The sequence below is a fragment of the Trichomonas vaginalis genome, chromosome V (genome assembly GCF_026262505.1).
Source record: "Trichomonas vaginalis G3 chromosome V, whole genome shotgun sequence".
NCBI classification, from domain to species: domain Eukaryota; phylum Parabasalia; order Trichomonadida; family Trichomonadidae; genus Trichomonas; species Trichomonas vaginalis.
Genome location: NC_067207.1, coordinates 25276131 through 25297518, shown reverse-complemented (window position 1 = coordinate 25297518; position 21388 = coordinate 25276131). Strand labels below are relative to the sequence as shown.

General features: G+C 31.3%; 4 protein-coding genes across 4 annotated transcripts, besides 2 other annotated features; all 4 read left to right on the top strand.

The window, feature by feature from the left end:
• Positions 1 to 417: part of a mobile genetic element that runs on past the window's edge.
• Positions 418 to 2423: 2006 nt separating this feature from the next.
• Positions 2424 to 5887: a mobile genetic element.
• On the top strand, positions 4507 to 5028 carry TVAGG3_0399860 (MULE transposase domain-containing protein; the record flags this gene model as incomplete). Its single annotated transcript, XM_051232686.1, has 1 exon — positions 4507 to 5028. One exon carries the CDS (start codon positions 4507 to 4509, stop codon positions 5026 to 5028), a length of 522 nt encoding a protein of 173 aa, XP_051102416.1.
• A 339-nt stretch (positions 5888 to 6226) lies between the features above and the next one.
• On the top strand, positions 6227 to 7906 carry TVAGG3_0399840 (uncharacterized protein; the record flags this gene model as incomplete). Its single annotated transcript, XM_001292390.2, has 1 exon — positions 6227 to 7906. The coding sequence occupies one exon, from the start codon at positions 6227 to 6229 to the stop codon at positions 7904 to 7906; it is 1680 nt and encodes a 559-aa protein (XP_001292391.2).
• A 6163-nt stretch (positions 7907 to 14069) lies between these two features.
• On the top strand, positions 14070 to 15737 carry TVAGG3_0399830 (uncharacterized protein; the record flags this gene model as incomplete). The annotated part of the gene is made up of 1 exon (XM_051232685.1): positions 14070 to 15737. The coding sequence occupies one exon, from the start codon at positions 14070 to 14072 to the stop codon at positions 15735 to 15737; it is 1668 nt and encodes a 555-aa protein (XP_051102415.1).
• Positions 15738 to 16680: 943 nt separating this feature from the next.
• TVAGG3_0399820 (uncharacterized protein) lies at positions 16681 to 18363 on the top strand (the record flags this gene model as incomplete). Its single annotated transcript, XM_051232684.1, has 1 exon — positions 16681 to 18363. The coding sequence occupies one exon, from the start codon at positions 16681 to 16683 to the stop codon at positions 18361 to 18363; it is 1683 nt and encodes a 560-aa protein (XP_051102414.1).
• Between the last annotated feature and the right edge of the window lie 3025 nt (positions 18364 to 21388).

The window sequence follows — 21388 nt, the reverse complement described above, 5'->3', positions numbered from 1 at the left end:
TTCTTCATCTGAAAATGGCAAATATTGATTTGCAATATTAACTAAAGTTTGGGATAAATTGTTCCAGTTTGATTTTACAATTTGTGAGCACATTATGTAATATGTAAATTTATCCGCTTTGTAGGAATTTAAAATTGTTTGTTGTTCTGTTTCAGTTAAATTACTGAATTTTTCAAGATTAATATTATGATAAAAAATAGAATCCTTGAAACATTCTGATATCTTTTCAATGTTTAAAACGGATGCTAAAAAATGTAAAAGAACTTCATCAGTCACTCTGATTTTTTTGAAAAATTTATCCCAATTCAAGCATCCGATTGATCTTTCTGTCATTGTACTTATGCATTGATAAAGTTGATTTAATGAATCCGAAGAATAATCATTATGCTTGACTAATTGAGTTAGTTGATACAGACTTAGGGATGCGACGGTTTTACGCCATGACCGTTTAAAAATAGAATAATACGCCATTTTGGGCCGAATGGCGGGTACTTCGTACCCGCCATTCGGCCGAATAACAAAACAATACAAAATTATCGCCGTCCTTTTTTTCTTTCTTTCTCTTTTTTCCCTCTCTCTCTTTCTTTTCTCTTTCCTCTTTTTACTCCTCTTTCTCTTTTCATCATTAAACGTAGAAAGATATATTAATATTATTTTAAAATTAAAAAAAATAAAGAAAGTATAATAAGTAATTATTTAGTTATCGATATATATATGTAAAGTGATAATCTGAGGATAATCTGAGGAGGAGTCTGAGGATTAGACCGAGGAGTAGTTTGAGGAGTTTGATGATAATCTGAGGAGTTTGAGGAGTAGTCTGAGGAGTTTGAGGATAATCTGAGGAGTTTGAGGATTAGACCGAGGAGTTGTCTGAGGAGTAGTTTCAGGAGTTGTCTGAGGAGTAGTTTCAGGAGTTGTCTGAGGATAATTTGAGGAGTTTGAGGATAATTTGATGAGTTTGAGGATAATCTGAGGAGTTTGAGGAGTAGTCTGAGGAGTTTGAGGATAATCTGAGGAGGTTGAGGAGTAGTCTGAGGAGTTTGATGATAATCTGAGGAGTTGTCTGAGGAGTAGTTTCAGGAGTTGTCTGAGGATAATTTGAGGAGTCTGAGGAGTAGTCTGAGGAGTTTGAGGAGTAGTCTGAGGAGTTTGAGGTGAGGAGTCTGAGGATAATCTGAGGAGTCTGAGGATAATCTGAGGAGTTTGAGGATAATCTGAGGAGGAGTCTGAGGATTAGACCGAGGAGTAGTCTGAGGAGTTTGAGGATAATCTGAGGAGGAGTCTGAGGATTAGACCGAGGAGTAGTCTGAGGAGTTTGAGGATAATCTGAGGAGGAGGAGGAGTAGTTTGAGGAGTAGTCTGAGGAGTTTGAGGATAATCTGAGGAGTCTAGGATAATCTGAGGAGGAGTCTGAGGATAATCTGAGGAGTCTGAGGATAATCTGAGGAGTCTGAGGATAATCTGAGGAGTCTGAGGATAATCTGAGGAGTTTGAGGATAATCTGAGGAGTTTGAGGATAATCTGAGGAGGAGTCTGAGGATTAGACCGAGGAGTAGTCTGAGGAGTCTGAGGATAATCTGAGGAGTTTGAGGATAATCTGAGGAGGAGTCTGAGGATTAGACCGAGGAGTAGTCTGAGGAGTTTGAGGATAATCTGAGGAGTTTGAGGATAATCTGAGCATAATCTGAGGAGGAGTCTGCGGATAATCTGAGGAGTAGTTTCAGGAGTAGTCTGAGGACTAGTCTCAGGACTAGTCTGATGAGGAGGACTCTAAGGAGTAGTCTGAAGAGTAGTCTCAGGAGGAAGATCTGAGGAGGAGTCTGATGAGGAGGGGTCTAAGGAGTAGTCTGAGGATGATGAGTAATCTGATAAGGAGTAGTCTGAGGATGATCTGAGGATAACCTGATGACTAGTCTAGGAGTGGTCTAATAAAAATGTAAAATATTTTCAAAGAAAAAATTCTATGAATTTTATATTTTAATTCTTAGCATTATACTGAATAAAATAAACATAAATATCAAAATTTGAAATTGAACACGCCAAAAAATTGATAATCCACATTCAATATTTTGTAAGTGGCGTACTTTTTGAATACTCGCCATACGCCTTGGAGTTCTCAATTTTGAATTCGCCTTTATTTGGGCGACCTCAGAAAAATACGCCATTAAGAAAATATTGTATGAGATTTTAAATTTGAACACGCTCTACCTTAAGGAATTAAATTTATTAAGATATATTTATATATAATAAACGATTACTTAAAAAAAGTATTTCATCGGTTATGTAAGTTTCAAAAAAATCACGAAAATAAAAAATCAAGATTAAAATTTTATTTTTAATTTTTGAATTTCTCAAATGGCGAAATTTTTGGGCGAACAAAAAAATGTACGCCCCGATCAAATGGCGTGTTTAACGCATCCCTAACAGACTGTCGTCAGCCATTTTAAAAAAATGAATAAATTGTATAGTAAATTATATTTGTGAAATTTGTGACGCTACATTCAATCTAAGACCAATATCTCAAAGAATTCCTCATTTAAGTATTACTTTTCATTGTTTTTTAAAAAATATCTTTGCTTATTTGTTCACTTTTTTGACATTTATTATATGCTTTTTATCATATTTCCGATGATATGAATATATATTCTATATAAGAATGACGCTACATTCAATCTAAGACCAATATCTCAAAGAATTCCTCATTTAAGTATTACTTTTCATTTATGATTCAATTTTCGAACGGTTTTCGTAAATTTTGCATCATTTCATTTTTTAATGGGAAAATCATCTATATTTAATCAAAAAAGAGCAAACTTTACAGACGAAAATAAAATATTTATCAGGGAACAATCTGATAAATACCAAAAATCAACATCGAGAGATGAAAAACGAATATAATCAAACAAGTTCTTCAATATTTTAATATTAAATACGCCGAAAAATGAATCTAAAGCTGTCAGAAGATATTTTAGTTATATTGCAGTTAAAAATATTCCCGCAGTTACTGGAAAATATCCTGATACAATTGTTCGCAAAGATATGCTTTATTCGCATAATCATACAAATATTATTAATTCAAATAATATTGAACGTTACTACCGTTGCATCGATCATTCTTGTCAAGCACGTTATTTAGTTAAAATTGAGAACAGTTCAGTTTCCGAAGATTTACAAAAGGAACATATACCCGAATGCAGACAATTTAAAAAGTTACAAAATGAAAAAAAATGATCTTCATAAATCAATGACTCTGAAAGAAATATACAATAAGGCAATGGCAAAATTTTCTGAAGACAACGGCACTTTTCAGCAGATTAAAAAATTTATGACAGAACTTGCTGTTGGTACTGATGAAACCCATTAATTAAAGATTCATTGGTCAGGGAAGTTTATAATAAGTCCAGAAAATTTTCTGTTGGAGAAAAAATTACAGACGATGAAATTGCTAATTTTTGTTTAATAAATGGCGAGCAGTTTTTCATTGGCCATGATTTTCAAGCAAATTGTGAGACGATGTTTTTTTTGGTTTTGAGAAGGCAATTCAATTTGCAAAAGAAGCCACATATTTATTTTGCGATGGAACTTTTAAAATTACACCAAACATTTTCAAAAAGGACAGATGCTAACAATTATGATTTGTGAACCTTCAACAAATCAATATCTACCACTTTTATTTATATTCATGAAAAACCGCACATTTGAATCTTATAAGAAGGCATTTGAATATATTTTTACTGTCAAGGGTATTCAATTTTCAAAGCTAATTCAAATTCATTGTGATTTTGAAAAGGGAATGATAGAGGCACTTCAACAAATTTTCCCTAAAGTCCGTATAATTGGATGCCTATTTCATTTCAAACAAGCTTTACACAGGAAACTTGTAGCACTTTATACAAAAAATTTCAATACTTTACAAAATTCTTTATTTAAGCTATATTCTATTACTCCATTCATGTCTCATGAAGAATTTGTACTTACAATGCATATAATTAATCAAAATAAAGTTGATTCGATCAAGATTATATTGATTATTTCAACAAAGTTTGGTTGCCGCACTACAATTTAATATCTCAATATAATAATGCAACTGCAATATTCACTAATGATTGCCTCGAGAGTATGCATTCAGAATTTTCTTCGTTAAAACATCCAAACATTTATGAAGCTATTAAGAAGATATCTCAAATCCAATTAGATAAATATAACGCCATCAAAAATAACCAGAAGATCGAGCGCCATATAAAAACCGTTATCACTGATAGCTACAAAAATTATATTCTTGACTGCTTTCAAAAAGAACTTGAGAAAACAATTTTTTCTATCAAACAATACAACGTAAGTGATCTTTCTTTGGCTCAGAACGAGATTTCTCCATATGGTTCCATAGAATCGAGTTCATTGTTCGAAAATATTCCAGTTCATGATGCAGATATACTCAAATCGATCGATCTAACAGATAAAGATACAATGATCACTAAGTTTATTAATGAAAAAAGAGAAAAAATTATGGCATTATTTAATGAAACATTAAATCATCCAGATTTTAATTCATCCACTCCAATTCAAACTAATTTTGAGCAAGCCGATACAAATCAAGGTTCAGATGCTCCAATTCGCTCCGAAAATTCAAATATTGCAGACTCTACAGATTTAGAACCAGAAAATCAAAACCATCCTTCTACAAATCAAATGTCTAGTAATCTAGAACATAAGCTGGACCTTCTTGATCATATTGAAAAACAATTATCGAAAATGCGCTCGTTATTGGGAATTCTTCCTACTACAAATGCTATTGTTGGGCCGTCAAAACAAGTTTCAGTTAATAGCAAGCAAAATTCTGAAAAAAATAAGAAAAAATCTTCCATAACAACAAAATCAAACAATAAAAAACAAAATTCATCCGACAATCCTCCTAAACGTAAAGCTCCTATTTCGGAAAGGATTCTCAGCGATAATAACTTATATTTTCAAGTTCATCGAAAGAGATCGAAAAGCAAACGTTCCACATCTACAGAGAAAAAGAATTGATATATGAAGTCTAATTCCTTTTATAACTACTATATTTTTATTCTTATGACTAAAAAATAATATATTATTTAACAATTTTCATTTTTTTCTTTTAACAATTTCGTTTTATTTCCATTTATTGTTAAATGATTTTTAGCATACACCTTTCTTTGTTCATCTTCTAAATACAATTTATTTTTTCTTAGATATAATTCTATTCATTCAATTCGATCGTCATTTTTCAGTACATGATCGTAATTTTCAATTATTGATCGCGATTTTACTTCAGAATTTGTTCGCAATATTGCTTATCAAAATTATATCTCTATTCTCTCATTTCTGTTTAGTCAATATCATTACACTCCTATTGTCTAATAACATGCTATTAATTTTCTTAAAATTAAAAAAAAATATCAACTTTTAAAAACAGAAACTTAACATCCTTAGGTCAATGGATTTTGATGTGAGATACATTTAATCTGTTTTTCTTTTTTTATTTTAAATAATTGAATATTTATAGTTGTTATGGGTCTTACATCATGTAAAACGAATTTTCTTAAAGTAAATTTACTTTTTCTTCAATCTTTCTTACATATTTATTAAAAAAAATTATCCAAAAAAAGATGTTTTAGAATGAAAAAAAATAGAAAAATCTTCATTTATAGTCTTTCTTGAATGTATACGTTTTGATTTTTTTCTTTTTTAAAAAATTCAATTTCTAGAAAAATCGAGAAAAAATCATTTTCTTCTATTTTTTAGGACGCCATACCCATTGAAATCTCCTCTCAGGACGCCATAAACTATTCAATTATGGTGTAAACTTCTCAAAAATTGATAGTTTACATCAGGACGCCTTAGGACGCCAACCCTTTACGCGCCCCCGTAAAAATATTAATCATTTGAATCAAAGAACAGACATAGAATTTATAAAAGGAAAGATGCAAAAGGTTGCAGGCTTCTAGCATTTTTTTGCTTCCAATAACATTGGCAGAGCTTATTAATTTTTTATTCTTTCTCAAAATTCTGAAATATTTTAAATTTGAGCGTCATATCGTGACACAATATAACTTGATTCAAACTATTGAAATTTTATTAAAGAGTTCAGTTCTCGGAAATGTTATCGATTCATTACTTTGGCAGTTTTGAATCCACTCAATTATTTTTGAATTATTTTATATTTTGAATACTCCTTAAGAAACATAAAATCATTATTCTAAATATGTTTTCCATTATCTTGGTGCAATTTTCCCTCTCAGTTTCTGGCCATTCCAATCGAAAATACTCCTACGGATTCACTGATGTTGATCAAAACAGAAAGCATGTAGAATTGGTTGAAAATGTGACCACAAAAGTCAGAATTGATGGCGTTGAAAGCAATATTGAAAAAGTAACAGATTTAGATTACTCTCTTCAAATTGAAAATCACAAAAATTTATTATATACAGTTGTAAAGCAGACAATTACAAATAAATGGTCAAATGAAAAGAAGGTAGATTTTTGCACAGCAATGTTATTTAAGGCAGAAGATAAAAAAGTCATCGCTCTAACTCTTGCAAACTTTGGCTATTCCCTTTGGTGGGAAGAGATAACAGATCTTACATTAGTTCTCCAAAATCATCCATGGGTTACTGATGTCAATGCCCATGACTTCGGCTCTGATGACGTGCCTAAATTCTTCACGAACACCGATAAAATTTTAGAAAATGTAGATGATGATGATGATCTTCCATCAATTTTATGGGTTTCATTTTCATGGTTGAACAAATATATACAACCTGGACAGTCAATAACATTCTCTTATCTATTACATAAAGGAAAATATGAACCACCATTCCTCTTCCTTGAGAAATCTTTAATCCCAGAAGAAACTGATGCTACTGAAGTAATTCAAATCAAGGGCAAGTTCTCATTCCTTGTTGATGGTTGTGATGCAGAAGCTGGCTGGAAACTTCGTACTTCCAATGATAAAATTATCAGATATGATACACTTGGCAAATTCAAAGCTTCAGAATCAATGAAGAGTAAGGACTTCGATGTATCCATCACACCACCAACAGGACTTGGAAAGTACACATTATATGTTTATACATATAATCCTGATCTTGAATCATTGCTTTATGAAGAATTTCCATTTACAGTTGTCGCTCCAAACTACAGACCAAAGTTGTATGTTCTTCCTCCTGATTACACTTATTACATTCCAGATTCTGAAGTTTCTTTTTTGGCTTCAGTCTACGATCAAGATTCAGGTGATAAACCACTCACAGCAAAGGTTTTCTTCAACAATGCAGAAGTTGCAACACAAGAAGTTGCAAACAGCAAAGATCTTAAGACATTCAAATTCAAAGTTCCAAAAGACACAGCAGCAGGTGAATATGAAGTCAAAGTTTCAGCTACAGATGGCAAGAAGATCGCCACAAAGAGGTTTATCATTCAAATACAAAACAATACAGTTCTCACAATCAATTTCGAACCAAAACTTAATGCCACATACAACAAAGGCGACAAGGTCAACTTCACAGCTGTCATCAATGATCCAGATACAAACTTCGATAACAAGTTCACTGTTTCTCTGTTCTACAACGATAAAGTCAAGAAGACGATCACATCAACTAACGATGCAGGATTAGTCAGAGTTCCACTTGATTTCACCATCCCAACAACAGAAACAAACACAACAGCCGAAATCAAGATCGTAGTCACAACACCAACCGAATCCTCTGAAAAATTAACAAATATCAACATCTATCAAGATGTTATCGCAAGTGATTCTGCAACAGGAAAGATTGCTACAAAGAAAGCTAAAAAGAAGACCGCCCTTGTTGCAGTTCTCTGTGTCTTAGCTGTCATTGCTGTTGTTGTTGCGGTAGTCGTTATTATTCTTTGGCTGAGAAAATAAAAAAATTCGGAGAATAAATTAAATTTTATGCTTTAAACACACTTTTTAAAATCACTTATAAATTATCTTTCAACAAGTTGAAATTACTCAATCTAGGATTGTTTTTCATGTGAAATTCTTGTTGTGCAACTAAATCTTAATTGCCAACTTGGAATAAAGATCATAGAACAAGACAAGCTTTTTTATAAATGAAGCATCTAATTAATAAACATTACTAATAAATTTTTTTTCAAATGATCCCATAACATAAGTTACCAATTGATGAGTATATAATGCTGCAATGATATCTTCCCATCTCAAAAATAAAGGAGAATGAATAATGACTCCCGTTTGTTACTATAAAAAATCTGCCAGCTAAAAAAACAGTTATTTTGTCTCATTACTCATCAGATTTATTCGTTTTTCTTGACATTATCATCAAGGGTCCATCAATATATAATGACATATGGATGTGTATATACAGGAATTATAGTTCAATTTTCATGGCTAAAAATAAATGACAAGAAGTAGAATGTCAGATTATTTCAAAATTTCTGACATACATAATTAATGTGAAATTTTTAAAATTATATATTGAACTGGAATTTTCGAATGAATAAATAAACTCAATCATTAAATTTGACACAGATAATAAGTAGTCATTCAGATTTGCATCTATTATTTTTAGTTATTAAATCAAATTGAGCATTTTTTATTTGAACTGACATTGGGCAAAGAACTTTCAATTTTATAGCTTTTTTATTTTTTATTTTTTCACAAAAAATTGAGAGGATCATCTTGACATTATACAAGGTGATTATAACTATAGAAAATCAATCATAAGGTATAATAATATGAAATATTATCGATTCATATGTATAGATGACTTTGAAAAACGACTCAAAATGTTTCTGAAATATTTATATTTGAATACTTTTATAAAATCATTTTACCATTTTTTTAAATGTTTTCCATATTACTTGCACAACTTTCTCTTTCAGTTTCAGGCAAAGTTGTTGGGGATAATTCGTACATGATTTATGATAAGGACGGAAGGGAGAATTATGAAATAATTAAAGAACCTTATACAAAAGTCAGAATAGATGGTGTTACAAAAAACATTAAAGAAGCCACTGATTTAGGCTACTCCGTTGAAATTTATAATGATGAAAATTCAGATTATGTTATTATTTCACAGACAATTACCAACAAAGGCTCAACGGAAAAGAAAATTGACCTTTGCACAGCATTGAATTTAAAAGATTCTATAGATAATGTTGAAGCATCATCCCTTACAAACTTTGGTTATTATCTTTGGTGGGATCAAACAAATGATCTGACACTAGTTCTGCAAAATCATCCTTGGGTTACAGATATCAGTGCCCAAGACTTTGGAATAGAACCTGAGCCAAGATTCTTCACGAACAATGAGAAAATTTTAGAATACGACTCTGGATTTCCTGAAATTCAATGGATCTCATTCTCATGGCTCAACAAGTATATCCAACCAGGAAAGTCTATCACACTTTCTTACATGTTTTATGAAGAGACATATCAACCGCCATTACTTAAACTTGATAAAACTCTGATTTCAGAAGAAACAGATTCCACTGAAGTAATTCAAGTAAAGGGAAGTTTTTATTTCTTAGTTGAACCATACACGGTAGAAGCAGGTTGGGAAATTCATGATTCAAAAGATAAGATAATCAAATATGGCAGCCTTGGCAAATTTACAGTTTCAGAAAAACAAACAAGTATGGATTTTGATGTGTCAATCACACCACCAACAGAACTTGGAAAGTACACATTATATGTTTACACATATACTAATGGTCTTGGCTCATTGCTTTATGAAGAATTCACAATTACAGTTGTTCCACCAAATTATAGACCAAAGTTATACATTGTTCCATCTGAATACCTATATTACATTCCAGATTCTGAAGTTTCTTTTTGGCTTCAGTCTACGATCAAGATTCAGGTGATAAACCACTCACAGCAAAGGTTTTCTTCAACAATGCAGAAGTTGCAACACAAGAAGTTGCAAACAGCAAAGATCTTAAGACATTCAAATTCAAAGTTCCAAAAGACACAGCAGCAGGTGAATATGAAGTCAAAGTCACAGCTACAGATGGCAAGAAGATTGGAACAAAGAAGTTCACAATCACAATCAAGAATAACACAGTTCTCACAATCTATTTCGAACCAAAACTTAATGCCACATACAACAAAGGCGACAAGGTCAACTTCACAGCTGTCATCAATGATCCAGATACAAACTTCGATAACAAGTTCACTGTTTCTCTGTTCTACAACGATAAAGTCAAGAAGACGATCACATCAACTAACGATGCAGGATTAGTCAGAGTTCCACTTGATTTCACCATCCCAACAACAGAAACAAACACAACAGCCGAAATCAAGATCGTAGTCACAACACCAACCGAATCCTCTGAAAAATTAACAAATATCAACATCTATCAAGATGTTATCGCAAGTGATTCTGCAACAGGAAAGATTGCTACAAAGGAAGCTAAAAAGAAGACCGCCCTTGTTGCAGTTCTCTGTGTCTTAGCTGTCATTGCTGTTGTTGTTGCGGTAGTCGTTATTATTCTTTGGCTGAGAAAATAAAAAAATTCGGAGAATAAATTAAATTTTATGCTTTAAACACACTTTTTAAAATTACTTATAAATTATCTTTCAACAAGTTGAAATTACTCAATCTAGGATTGTTTTTCATGTGAAATTCTTGTTGTGCAACTAAATCTTAATTGCCAACTTGGAATAAAGATCATAGAACAAGACAAGCTTTTTTATAAATGAAGCATCTAATTAATAAACATTACTAATAAATTTTTTTTCAAATGATCCCATAACATAAGTTACCAATTGATGAGTATATAATGCTGCAATGATATCTTCCCATCTCAAAAATAAAGGAGAATGAATAATGACTCCCGTTTGTTACTATAAAAAATCTGCCAGCTAAAAAAACAGTTATTTTGTCTCATTACTCATCAGATTTATTCGTTTTTCTTGACATTATCATCAAGGGTCCATCAATATATAATGACATATGGATGTGTATATACAGGAATTATAGTTCAATTTTCATGGCTAAAAATAAATGACAAGAAGTAGAATGTCAGATTATTTCAAAATTTCTGACATACATAATTAATGTGAAATTTTTAAAATTATATATTGAACTGGAATTTTCGAATGAATAAATAAACTCAATCATTAAATTTGACACAGATAATAAGTAGTCATTCAGATTTGCATCTATTATTTTTAGTTATTAAATCAAATTGAGCATTTTTTATTTGAACTGACATTGGGCAAAGAACTTTCAATTTTATAGCTTTTTTATTTTTTATTTTTTCACAAAAAATTGAGAGGATCATCTTGACATTATACAAGGTGATTATAACTATAGAAAATCAATCATAAGGTATAATAATATGAAATATTATCGATTCATATGTATAGATGACTTTGAAAAACGACTCAAAATGTTTCTGAAATATTTATATTTGAATACTTTTATAAAATCATTTTACCATTTTTTTAAATGTTTTCCATATTACTTGCACAACTTTCTCTTTCAGTTTCAGGCAAAGTTGTTGGGGATAATTCGTACATGATTTATGATAAGGACGGAAGGGAGAATTATGAAATAATTAAAGAACCTTATACAAAAGTCAGAATAGATGGTGTTACAAAAAACATTAAAGAAGCCACTGATTTAGGCTACTCCGTTGAAATTTATAATGATGAAAATTCAGATTATGTTATTATTTCACAGACAATTACCAACAAAGGCTCAACGGAAAAGAAAATTGACCTTTGCACAGCATTGAATTTAAAAGATTCTATAGATAATGTTGAAGCATCATCCCTTACAAACTTTGGTTATTATCTTTGGTGGGATCAAACAAATGATCTGACACTAGTTCTGCAAAATCATCCTTGGGTTACAGATATCAGTGCCCAAGACTTTGGAATAGAACCTGAGCCAAGATTCTTCACGAACAATGAGAAAATTTTAGAATACGACTCTGGATTTCCTGAAATTCAATGGATCTCATTCTCATGGCTCAACAAGTATATCCAACCAGGAAAGTCTATCACACTTTCTTACATGTTTTATGAAGAGACATATCAACCGCCATTACTTAAACTTGATAAATCTCTGATTTCAGAAGAAACAGATTCCACTGAAGTAATTCAAGTAAAGGGAAGTTTTTATTTCTTAGTTGAACCATACACGGTAGAAGCAGGTTGGGAAATTCATGATTCAAAAGATAAGATAATCAAATATGGCAGCCTTGGCAAATTTACAGTTTCAGAAAAAAAACAAGTATGGATTTTGATGTGTCAATCACACCACCAACAGAACTTGGAAAGTACACATTATATGTTTACACATATACTAATGGTCTTGGCTCATTGCTTTATGAAGAATTCACAATTACAGTTGTTCCACCAAATTATAGACCAAAGTTATACATTGTTCCATCTGAATACCTATATTACATTCCAGATTCTGAAGTTTCTTTCTTGGCTTCAGTCTACGATCAAGATTCAGGTGATAAACCACTCACAGCAAAGGTTTTCTTCAACAATGCAGAAGTTGCAACACAAGAAGTTGCAAACAGCAAAGATCTTAAGACATTCAAATTCAAAGTTCCAAAAGACACAGCAGCAGGTGAATATGAAGTCAAAGTCACAGCTACAGATGGCAAGAAGATTGGAACAAAGAAGTTCACAATCACAATCAAGAATAACACAGTTCTCACAATCTATTTCGAACCAAAACTTAATGCCACATACAACAAAGGCGACAAGGTCAACTTCACAGCTGTCATCAATGATCCAGATACAAACTTCGATAACAAGTTCACTGTTTCTCTGTTCTACAACGATAAAGTCAAGAAGACGATCACATCAACTAACGATGCAGGATTAGTCAGAGTTCCACTTGATTTCACCATCCCAACAACAGAAACAAACACAACAGCCGAAATCAAGATCGTAGTCACAACACCAACCGAATCCTCTGAAAAATTAACAAATATCAACATCTATCAAGATGTTATCGCAAGTGATTCTGCAACAGGAAAGATTGCTACAAAGGAAGCTAAAAAGAAGACCGCCCTTGTTGCAGTTCTCTGTGTCTTAGCTGTCATTGCTGTTGTTGTTGCGGTAGTCGTTATTATTCTTTGGCTGAGAAAATAAAAAAATTCGGAGAATAAATTAAATTTTATGCTTTAAACACACTTTTTAAAATTACTTATAAATTATCTTTCAACAAGTTGAAATTACTCAATCTAGGATTGTTTTTCATGTGAAATTCTTGTTGTGCAACTAAATCTTAATTGCCAACTTGGAATAAAGATCATAGAACAAGACAAGCTTTTTTATAAATGAAGCATCTAATTAATAAACATTACTAATAAATTTTTTTTCAAATGATCCCATAACATAAGTTACCAATTGATGAGTATATAATGCTGCAATGATATCTTCCCATCTCAAAAATAAAGGAGAATGAATAATGACTCCCGTTTGTTACTATAAAAAATCTGCCAGCTAAAAAAACAGTTATTTTGTCTCATTACTCATCAGATTTATTCGTTTTTCTTGACATTATCATCAAGGGTCCATCAATATATAATGACATATGGATGTGTATATACAGGAATTATAGTTCAATTTTCATGGCTAAAAATAAATGACAAGAAGTAGAATGTCAGATTATTTCAAAATTTCTGACATACATAATTAATGTGAAATTTTTAAAATTATATATTGAACTGGAATTTTCGAATGAATAAATAAACTCAATCATTAAATTTGACACAGATAATAAGTAGTCATTCAGATTTGCATCTATTATTTTTAGTTATTAAATCAAATTGAGCATTTTTTATTTGAACTGACATTGGGCAAAGAACTTTCAATTTTATAGCTTTTTTATTTTTTATTTTTTCACAAAAAATTGAGAGGATCATCTTGACATTATACAAGGTGATTATAACTATAGAAAATCAATCATAAGGTATAATAATATGAAATATTATCGATTCATATGTATAGATGACTTTGAAAAACGACTCAAAATGTTTCTGAAATATTTATATTTGAATACTTTTATAAAATCATTTTACCATTTTTTTAAATGTTTTCCATATTACTTGCACAACTTTCTCTTTCAGTTTCAGGCAAAGTTGTTGGGGATAATTCGTACATGATTTATGATAAGGACGGAAGGGAGAATTATGAAATAATTAAAGAACCTTATACAAAAGTCAGAATAGATGGTGTTACAAAAAACATTAAAGAAGCCACTGATTTAGGCTACTCCGTTGAAATTTATAATGATGAAAATTCAGATTATGTTATTATTTCACAGACAATTACCAACAAAGGCTCAACGGAAAAGAAAATTGACCTTTGCACAGCATTGAATTTAAAAGATTCTATAGATAATGTTGAAGCATCATCCCTTACAAACTTTGGTTATTATCTTTGGTGGGATCAAACAAATGATCTGACACTAGTTCTGCAAAATCATCCTTGGGTTACAGATATCAGTGCCCAAGACTTTGGAATAGAACCTGAGCCAAGATTCTTCACGAACAATGAGAAAATTTTAGAATACGACTCTGGATTTCCTGAAATTCAATGGATCTCATTCTCATGGCTCAACAAGTATATCCAACCAGGAAAGTCTATCACACTTTCTTACATGTTTTATGAAGAGACATATCAACCGCCATTACTTAAACTTGATAAATCTCTGATTTCAGAAGAAACAGATTCCACTGAAGTAATTCAAGTAAAGGGAAGTTTTTATTTCTTAGTTGAACCATACACGGTAGAAGCAGGTTGGGAAATTCATGATTCAAAAGATAAGATAATCAAATATGGCAGCCTTGGCAAATTTACAGTTTCAGAAAAACAAACAAGTATGGATTTTGATGTGTCAATCACACCACCAACAGAACTTGGAAAGTACACATTATATGTTTACACATATACTAATGGTCTTGGCTCATTGCTTTATGAAGAATTCACAATTACAGTTGTTCCACCAAATTATAGACCAAAGTTATACATTGTTCCATCTGAATACCTATATTACATTCCAGATTCTGAAGTTTCTTTCTTGGCTTCAGTCTACGATCAAGATTCAGGTGATAAACCACTCACAGCAAAGGTTTTCTTCAACAATGCAGAAGTTGCAACACAAGAAGTTGCAAACAGCAAAGATCTTAAGACATTCAAATTCAAAGTTCCAAAAGACACAGCAGCAGGTGAATATGAAGTCAAAGTCACAGCTACAGATGGCAAGAAGATTGGAACAAAGAAGTTCACAATCACAATCAAGAATAACACAGTTCTCACAATCTATTTCGAACCAAAACTTAATGCCACATACAACAAAGGCGACAAGGTCAACTTCACAGCTGTCATCAATGATCCAGATACAAACTTCGATAACAAGTTCACTGTTTCTCTGTTCTACAACGATAAAGTCAAGAAGACGATCACATCAACTAACGATGCAGGATTAGTCAGAGTTCCACTTGATTTCACCATCCCAACAACAGAAACAAACACAACAGCCGAAATCAAGATCGTAGTCACAACACCAACCGAATCCTCTGAAAAATTAACAAATATCAACATCTATCAAGATGTTATCGCAAGTGATTCTGCAACAGGAAAGATTGCTACAAAGGAAGCTAAAAAGAAGACCGCCCTTGTTGCAGTTCTCTGTGTCTTAGCTGTCATTGCTGTTGTTGTTGCGGTAGTCGTTATTATTCTTTGGCTGAGAAAATAAAAAAATTCGGAGAATAAATTAAATTTTATGCTTTAAACACACTTTTTAAAATTACTTATAAATTATCTTTCAACAAGTTGAAATTACTCAATCTAGGATTGTTTTTCATGTGAAATTCTTGTTGTGCAACTAAATCTTAATTGCCAACTTGGAATAAAGATCATAGAACAAGACAAGCTTTTTTATAAATGAAGCATCTAATTAATAAACATTACTAATAAATTTTTTTTCAAATGATCCCATAACATAAGTTACCAATTGATGAGTATATAATGCTGCAATGATATCTTCCCATCTCAAAAATAAAGGAGAATGAATAATGACTCCCGTTTGTTACTATAAAAAATCTGCCAGCTAAAAAAACAGTTATTTTGTCTCATTACTCATCAGATTTATTCGTTTTTCTTGACATTATCATCAAGGGTCCATCAATATATAATGACATATGGATGTGTATATACAGGAATTATAGTTCAATTTTCATGGCTAAAAATAAATGACAAGAAGTAGAATGTCAGATTATTTCAAAATTTCTGACATACATAATTAATGTGAAATTTTTAAAATTATATATTGAACTGGAATTTTCGAATGAATAAATAAACTCAATCATTAAATTTGACACAGATAATAAGTAGTCATTCAGATTTGCATCTATTATTTTTAGTTATTAAATCAAATTGAGCATTTTTTATTTGAACTGACATTGGGCAAAGAACTTTCAATTTTATAGCTTTTTTATTTTTTATTTTTTCACAAAAAATTGAGAGGATCATCTTGACATTATACAAGGTGATTATAACTATAGAAAATCAATCATAAGGTATAATAATATGAAATATTATCGATTCATATGTATAGATGACTTTGAAAAACGACTCAAAATGTTTCTGAAATATTTATATTTGAATACTTTTATAAAATCATTTTACCATTTTTTTAAATGTTTTCCATATTACTTGCACAACTTTCTCTTTCAGTTTCAGGCAAAGTTGTTGGGGATAATTCGTACATGATTTATGATAAGGACGGAAGGGAGAATTATGAAATAATTAAAGAACCTTATACAAAAGTCAGAATAGATGGTGTTACAAAAAACATTAAAGAAGCCACTGATTTAGGCTACTCCGTTGAAATTTATAATGATGAAAATTCAGATTATGTTATTATTTCACAGACAATTACCAACAAAGGCTCAACGGAAAAGAAAATTGACCTTTGCACAGCATTGAATTTAAAAGATTCTATAGATAATGTTGAAGCATCATCCCTTACAAACTTTGGTTATTATCTTTGGTGGGATCAAACAAATGATCTGACACTAGTTCTGCAAAATCATCCTTGGGTTACAGATATCAGTGCCCAAGACTTTGGAATAGAACCTGAGCCAAGATTCTTCACGAACAATGAGAAAATTTTAGAATACGACTCTGGATTTCCTGAAATTCAATGGATCTCATTCTCATGGCTCAACAAGTATATCCAACCAGGAAAGTCTATCACACTTTCTTACATGTTTTATGAAGAGACATATCAACCGCCATTACTTAAACTTGATAAATCTCTGATTTCAGAAGAAACAGATTCCACTGAAGTAATTCAAGTAAAGGGAAGTTTTTATTTCTTAGTTGAACCATACACGGTAGAAGCAGGTTGGGAAATTCATGATTCAAAAGATAAGATAATCAAATATGGCAGCCTTGGCAAATTTACAGTTTCAGAAAAACAAACAAGTATGGATTTTGATGTGTCAATCACACCACCAACAGAACTTGGAAAGTACACATTATATGTTTACACATATACTAATGGTCTTGGCTCATTGCTTTATGAAGAATTCACAATTACAGTTGTTCCACCAAATTATAGACCAAAGTTATACATTGTTCCATCTGAATACCTATATTACATTCCAGATTCTGAAGTTTCTTTTTTGGCTTCAGTCTACGATCAAGATTCAGGTGATAAACCACTCACAGCAAAGGTTTTCTTCAACAATGCAGAAGTTGCAACACAAGAAGTTGCAAACAGCACAGATCTTAAGACATTCAAATTCAAAGTTCCAAAAGACACAGCAGCAGGTGAATATGAAGTCAAAGTCACAGCTACAGATGGCAAGAAGATTGGAACAAAGAAGTTCACAATCACAATCAAGGATAACACAGTTCTCACAATCGATTTCGAACCAAAACTTAATGCCACATACAACAAAGGCGACAAGGTCAACTTCACAGCTGTCATCAATGATCCAGATACAAACTTCGATAACAAGTTCACTGTTTCTCTGTTCTACAACGATAAAGTCAAGAAGACGATCACATCAACTAACGATGCAGGATTAGTCAGAGTTCCACTTGATTTCACCATCCCAACAACAGAAACAAACACAACAGAAACAAACACAACAGCCGAAATCAAGATCGTAGTCACAACACCAACCGAATCCTCTGAAAAATTAACAAATATCAACATCTATCAAGATGTTATCGCAAGTGATTCTGCTAAAGGAATTCTTACAACAAAAGAAGTTAAGCAAAGGAAGGCACTCATTGCCGTCCTCAGTGTCTTAGCAGTAATTGCAGTTCTTGTTGCCATTGTCGTTATTATTCTTTGGTTTAGAAAGTAAAAATCACGGATTTTTTTATTGTATTTATTAGGGAATTCATAGGATAAATTCATCAAATTACTTAATCACAATATTATCATGAGTAAAAAGTCTGAACGATGCAATGAAATCCGCACAATCAATTTTCTTCAACAATATTGAAGCATTCAAGGAAAAGTGGAGTATATATATACTGAATTTGATTCAGTTTCTTTTTATATGATGCTTTATTAGTAAATATTTATAAAACATCTAAACTTTTATGCTTTACCGACTTTATTGGTATTTTTATTATCATTTATATTTACTAACACCACATATTCACAATAACCATTTGGAAAACACACGAATATAATAGTTTTTAACTCTTTAATTTTCAAATATATAAAAAAATTTAGTCAAATTCCGTATAAATTAAACAAATCACCTCCAAATCATATTTATTAATAGTGATTAAAAGTAAAAGACAAAAATAGGTGTGTCAGATTTTTAATATCTTTTGAAACCAATTTTTCTCTACCGATTAAATAATGGATAAATTACAAATTCTAACATCCCAACTGCGGTGATGCTTATATTGAGATTCTTTTCAGAGGATTTTTTTGCCTCTGGTTTTTGTAAAAATATTACCAAGCAGTTTTATAATGAATATTATTTTTGGAGTAAAAAGATTGAAAAAGATTATTTGAATTTTCTGAGAAGGAATAAAAAATATTATTTATCAATTTTTGAAACAAAAAACTTTATTCAAATAATCGGAATAAGATACGCGGTCAGATCTATCTGTAACTTAGTAAATAATGGATTGAAATGAATTTTTTACTGAATAATTAAACTCAAAGATTATTTATGACAGCGATAATTAAATAAGGAGAAATTTCATAAAGATTAAGATATAGTGTTCTTATTTTTAGGTGCTTAAACATATATACTGCGTTTCATACATGCAATGACATTGGCAGAGAACTTTCAATTTAATTTTTTATTCTTTCACAAAAATATAAGAAATTCAAAACATTGAAAATTGAGAGGATCATCTTGACAAACTATAATATGATTTAGCTATTGAAAACAGACTATAGTGCACAATGGTCTGAAATATTATCGATTCGTAAGTAAAGATGATTTTGAAAAACGACTAATAATACTTTTGAATTACTTTATTTTTTTTTGAATGCTTATTTTTGTAAATCATATTATCATTTTTTTAAATGCTTTCCATATTACTTGCTCGATTTTCTCTTTCAGTATCAGCAGCCAAATCCACTGGTAAGTATACATATATGCTCTATGATGATAGCGATTCTAAAAACTGTCGAAATAATTGATAAACTTTGGACAAAAGTTAAAATTGATGGCGTTACAAAGAACATTGATGAAGCAACAGAAGTAGATTATGCAGTTGAAATAGAAAATCACCCTAATTTATTACATACACTTGTAAAACAGACAATTACAAACAAGGGTACTAAAGAACAGAAAATCGACCTTTGTACTGCCTTTAAATTCAGTGATATAGATAGTAAAGTTGATACAATAACTGTTCCAATGATCTTACAATCGTTCTCCAAAACCACCCATGGGTTTTCAGATATCAATGCCCAAGATTTCGGTTCAAATGATGAACCAAAGTTTTTCACAAACAATGAGGAATTCTTATATGCAACAGATGAAATGCCTACAATTCATTGGCTTTCATTTTCATGGCTTAACAGATACATTCAACCTGGCCAGTCAGTAACATTCATTTACATGATTTATGAAGGCGATTATCAGCCCCGTTTTCTCTACCTTGACGAAGTTTTGCCAGATCAAGAAGCAGATATAACTGAAGATATACCAATTACTGGAGTCTTTGCATATATTATTCCAGGTGATCGTGTAGAAGCATATTGGCAATTTATCGATTCAGAAGGTAAAGTTGTCAAACAAGAGAGCCTTGGAGAATTTACTGTATCAATAGAAAGATGTTCATGGACTTTGATATCAAGATCAAACCACCTACAAAACTTGGCCAGTATATATTAAGAATTAATGCATATGCTGAAGGAACCGACTCCTTGGTCTATGTTGATTATCCATTTACTGCTGTCCCTGCTAATTATAGACCAAAGTTGTATGTTCTTCCTCCTGAATATGTTTATTACATTTCAGATTCTGAAGTTTCTTTCTTGGCTTCAGCATATGATGAAGATTTAGGTGATAAACAACTCACAGCAAAGGTTTTCTTCAATAATGAAGAGGTTGCAACACAAGAAATTGCAAATAGCAAAGAACTAAAGACCATCAAATTCAAAGTTCCATCCAATACAGCAGCTGGGCATATCAGGTTAAAGTTACAATTACTGATGGTAAAAAGATTGCCAAAAGAGATTTATCATTGTTATCCAAGATAATACAGTTCTCACAACTGCATTCGAACCACTAATCAACAAAATACAATAAAGGTGATAAACTCAATTTCACAGCTGTTATCAATGCCCAGATACAAACTTTGATAACAAATTCAGTGTTTCACTCTTCTATAATGATAAAGTTAAGAAGACAATAAATCATCTAATGAAGCAGGATTAGTTAGAGTCCCATTCGAATTAACGATCCCTAAAACTGAAACAAATACATCAGCAGAAATCAAGATTAAGGTCACAACACCAAATGAATCTGCCGAAAAATTTTCAACAATCACCATTCATCAAGATGCTGTTGCCACAGATTCTGCAAAGGGAATTCTTGCACAGAAGGAAGCTAAAAAGAAGAAAGCTCTTATTGCAGTTCTCTCTGTCTTAGCTGTCATTGCCGTTGTTGTTGCAGTAGTAGTTATTATTCTTTGGCTAAGAAAGTAAAAAATTACGGAATTTAAGTAAATTTATTTTCATTTATATTATGATTGAAATAATAATATGAATATACAGTATATATTATGAAATTTGAGAGAAAGCTAAAATTTTCTTAGATATGTTTTTTAATTAAAAATTATATTTCACAATAAGATAGTTATTTGTGATTAATATTGACTTAACGACTTCCCCATTTTGCAAACTTGTAT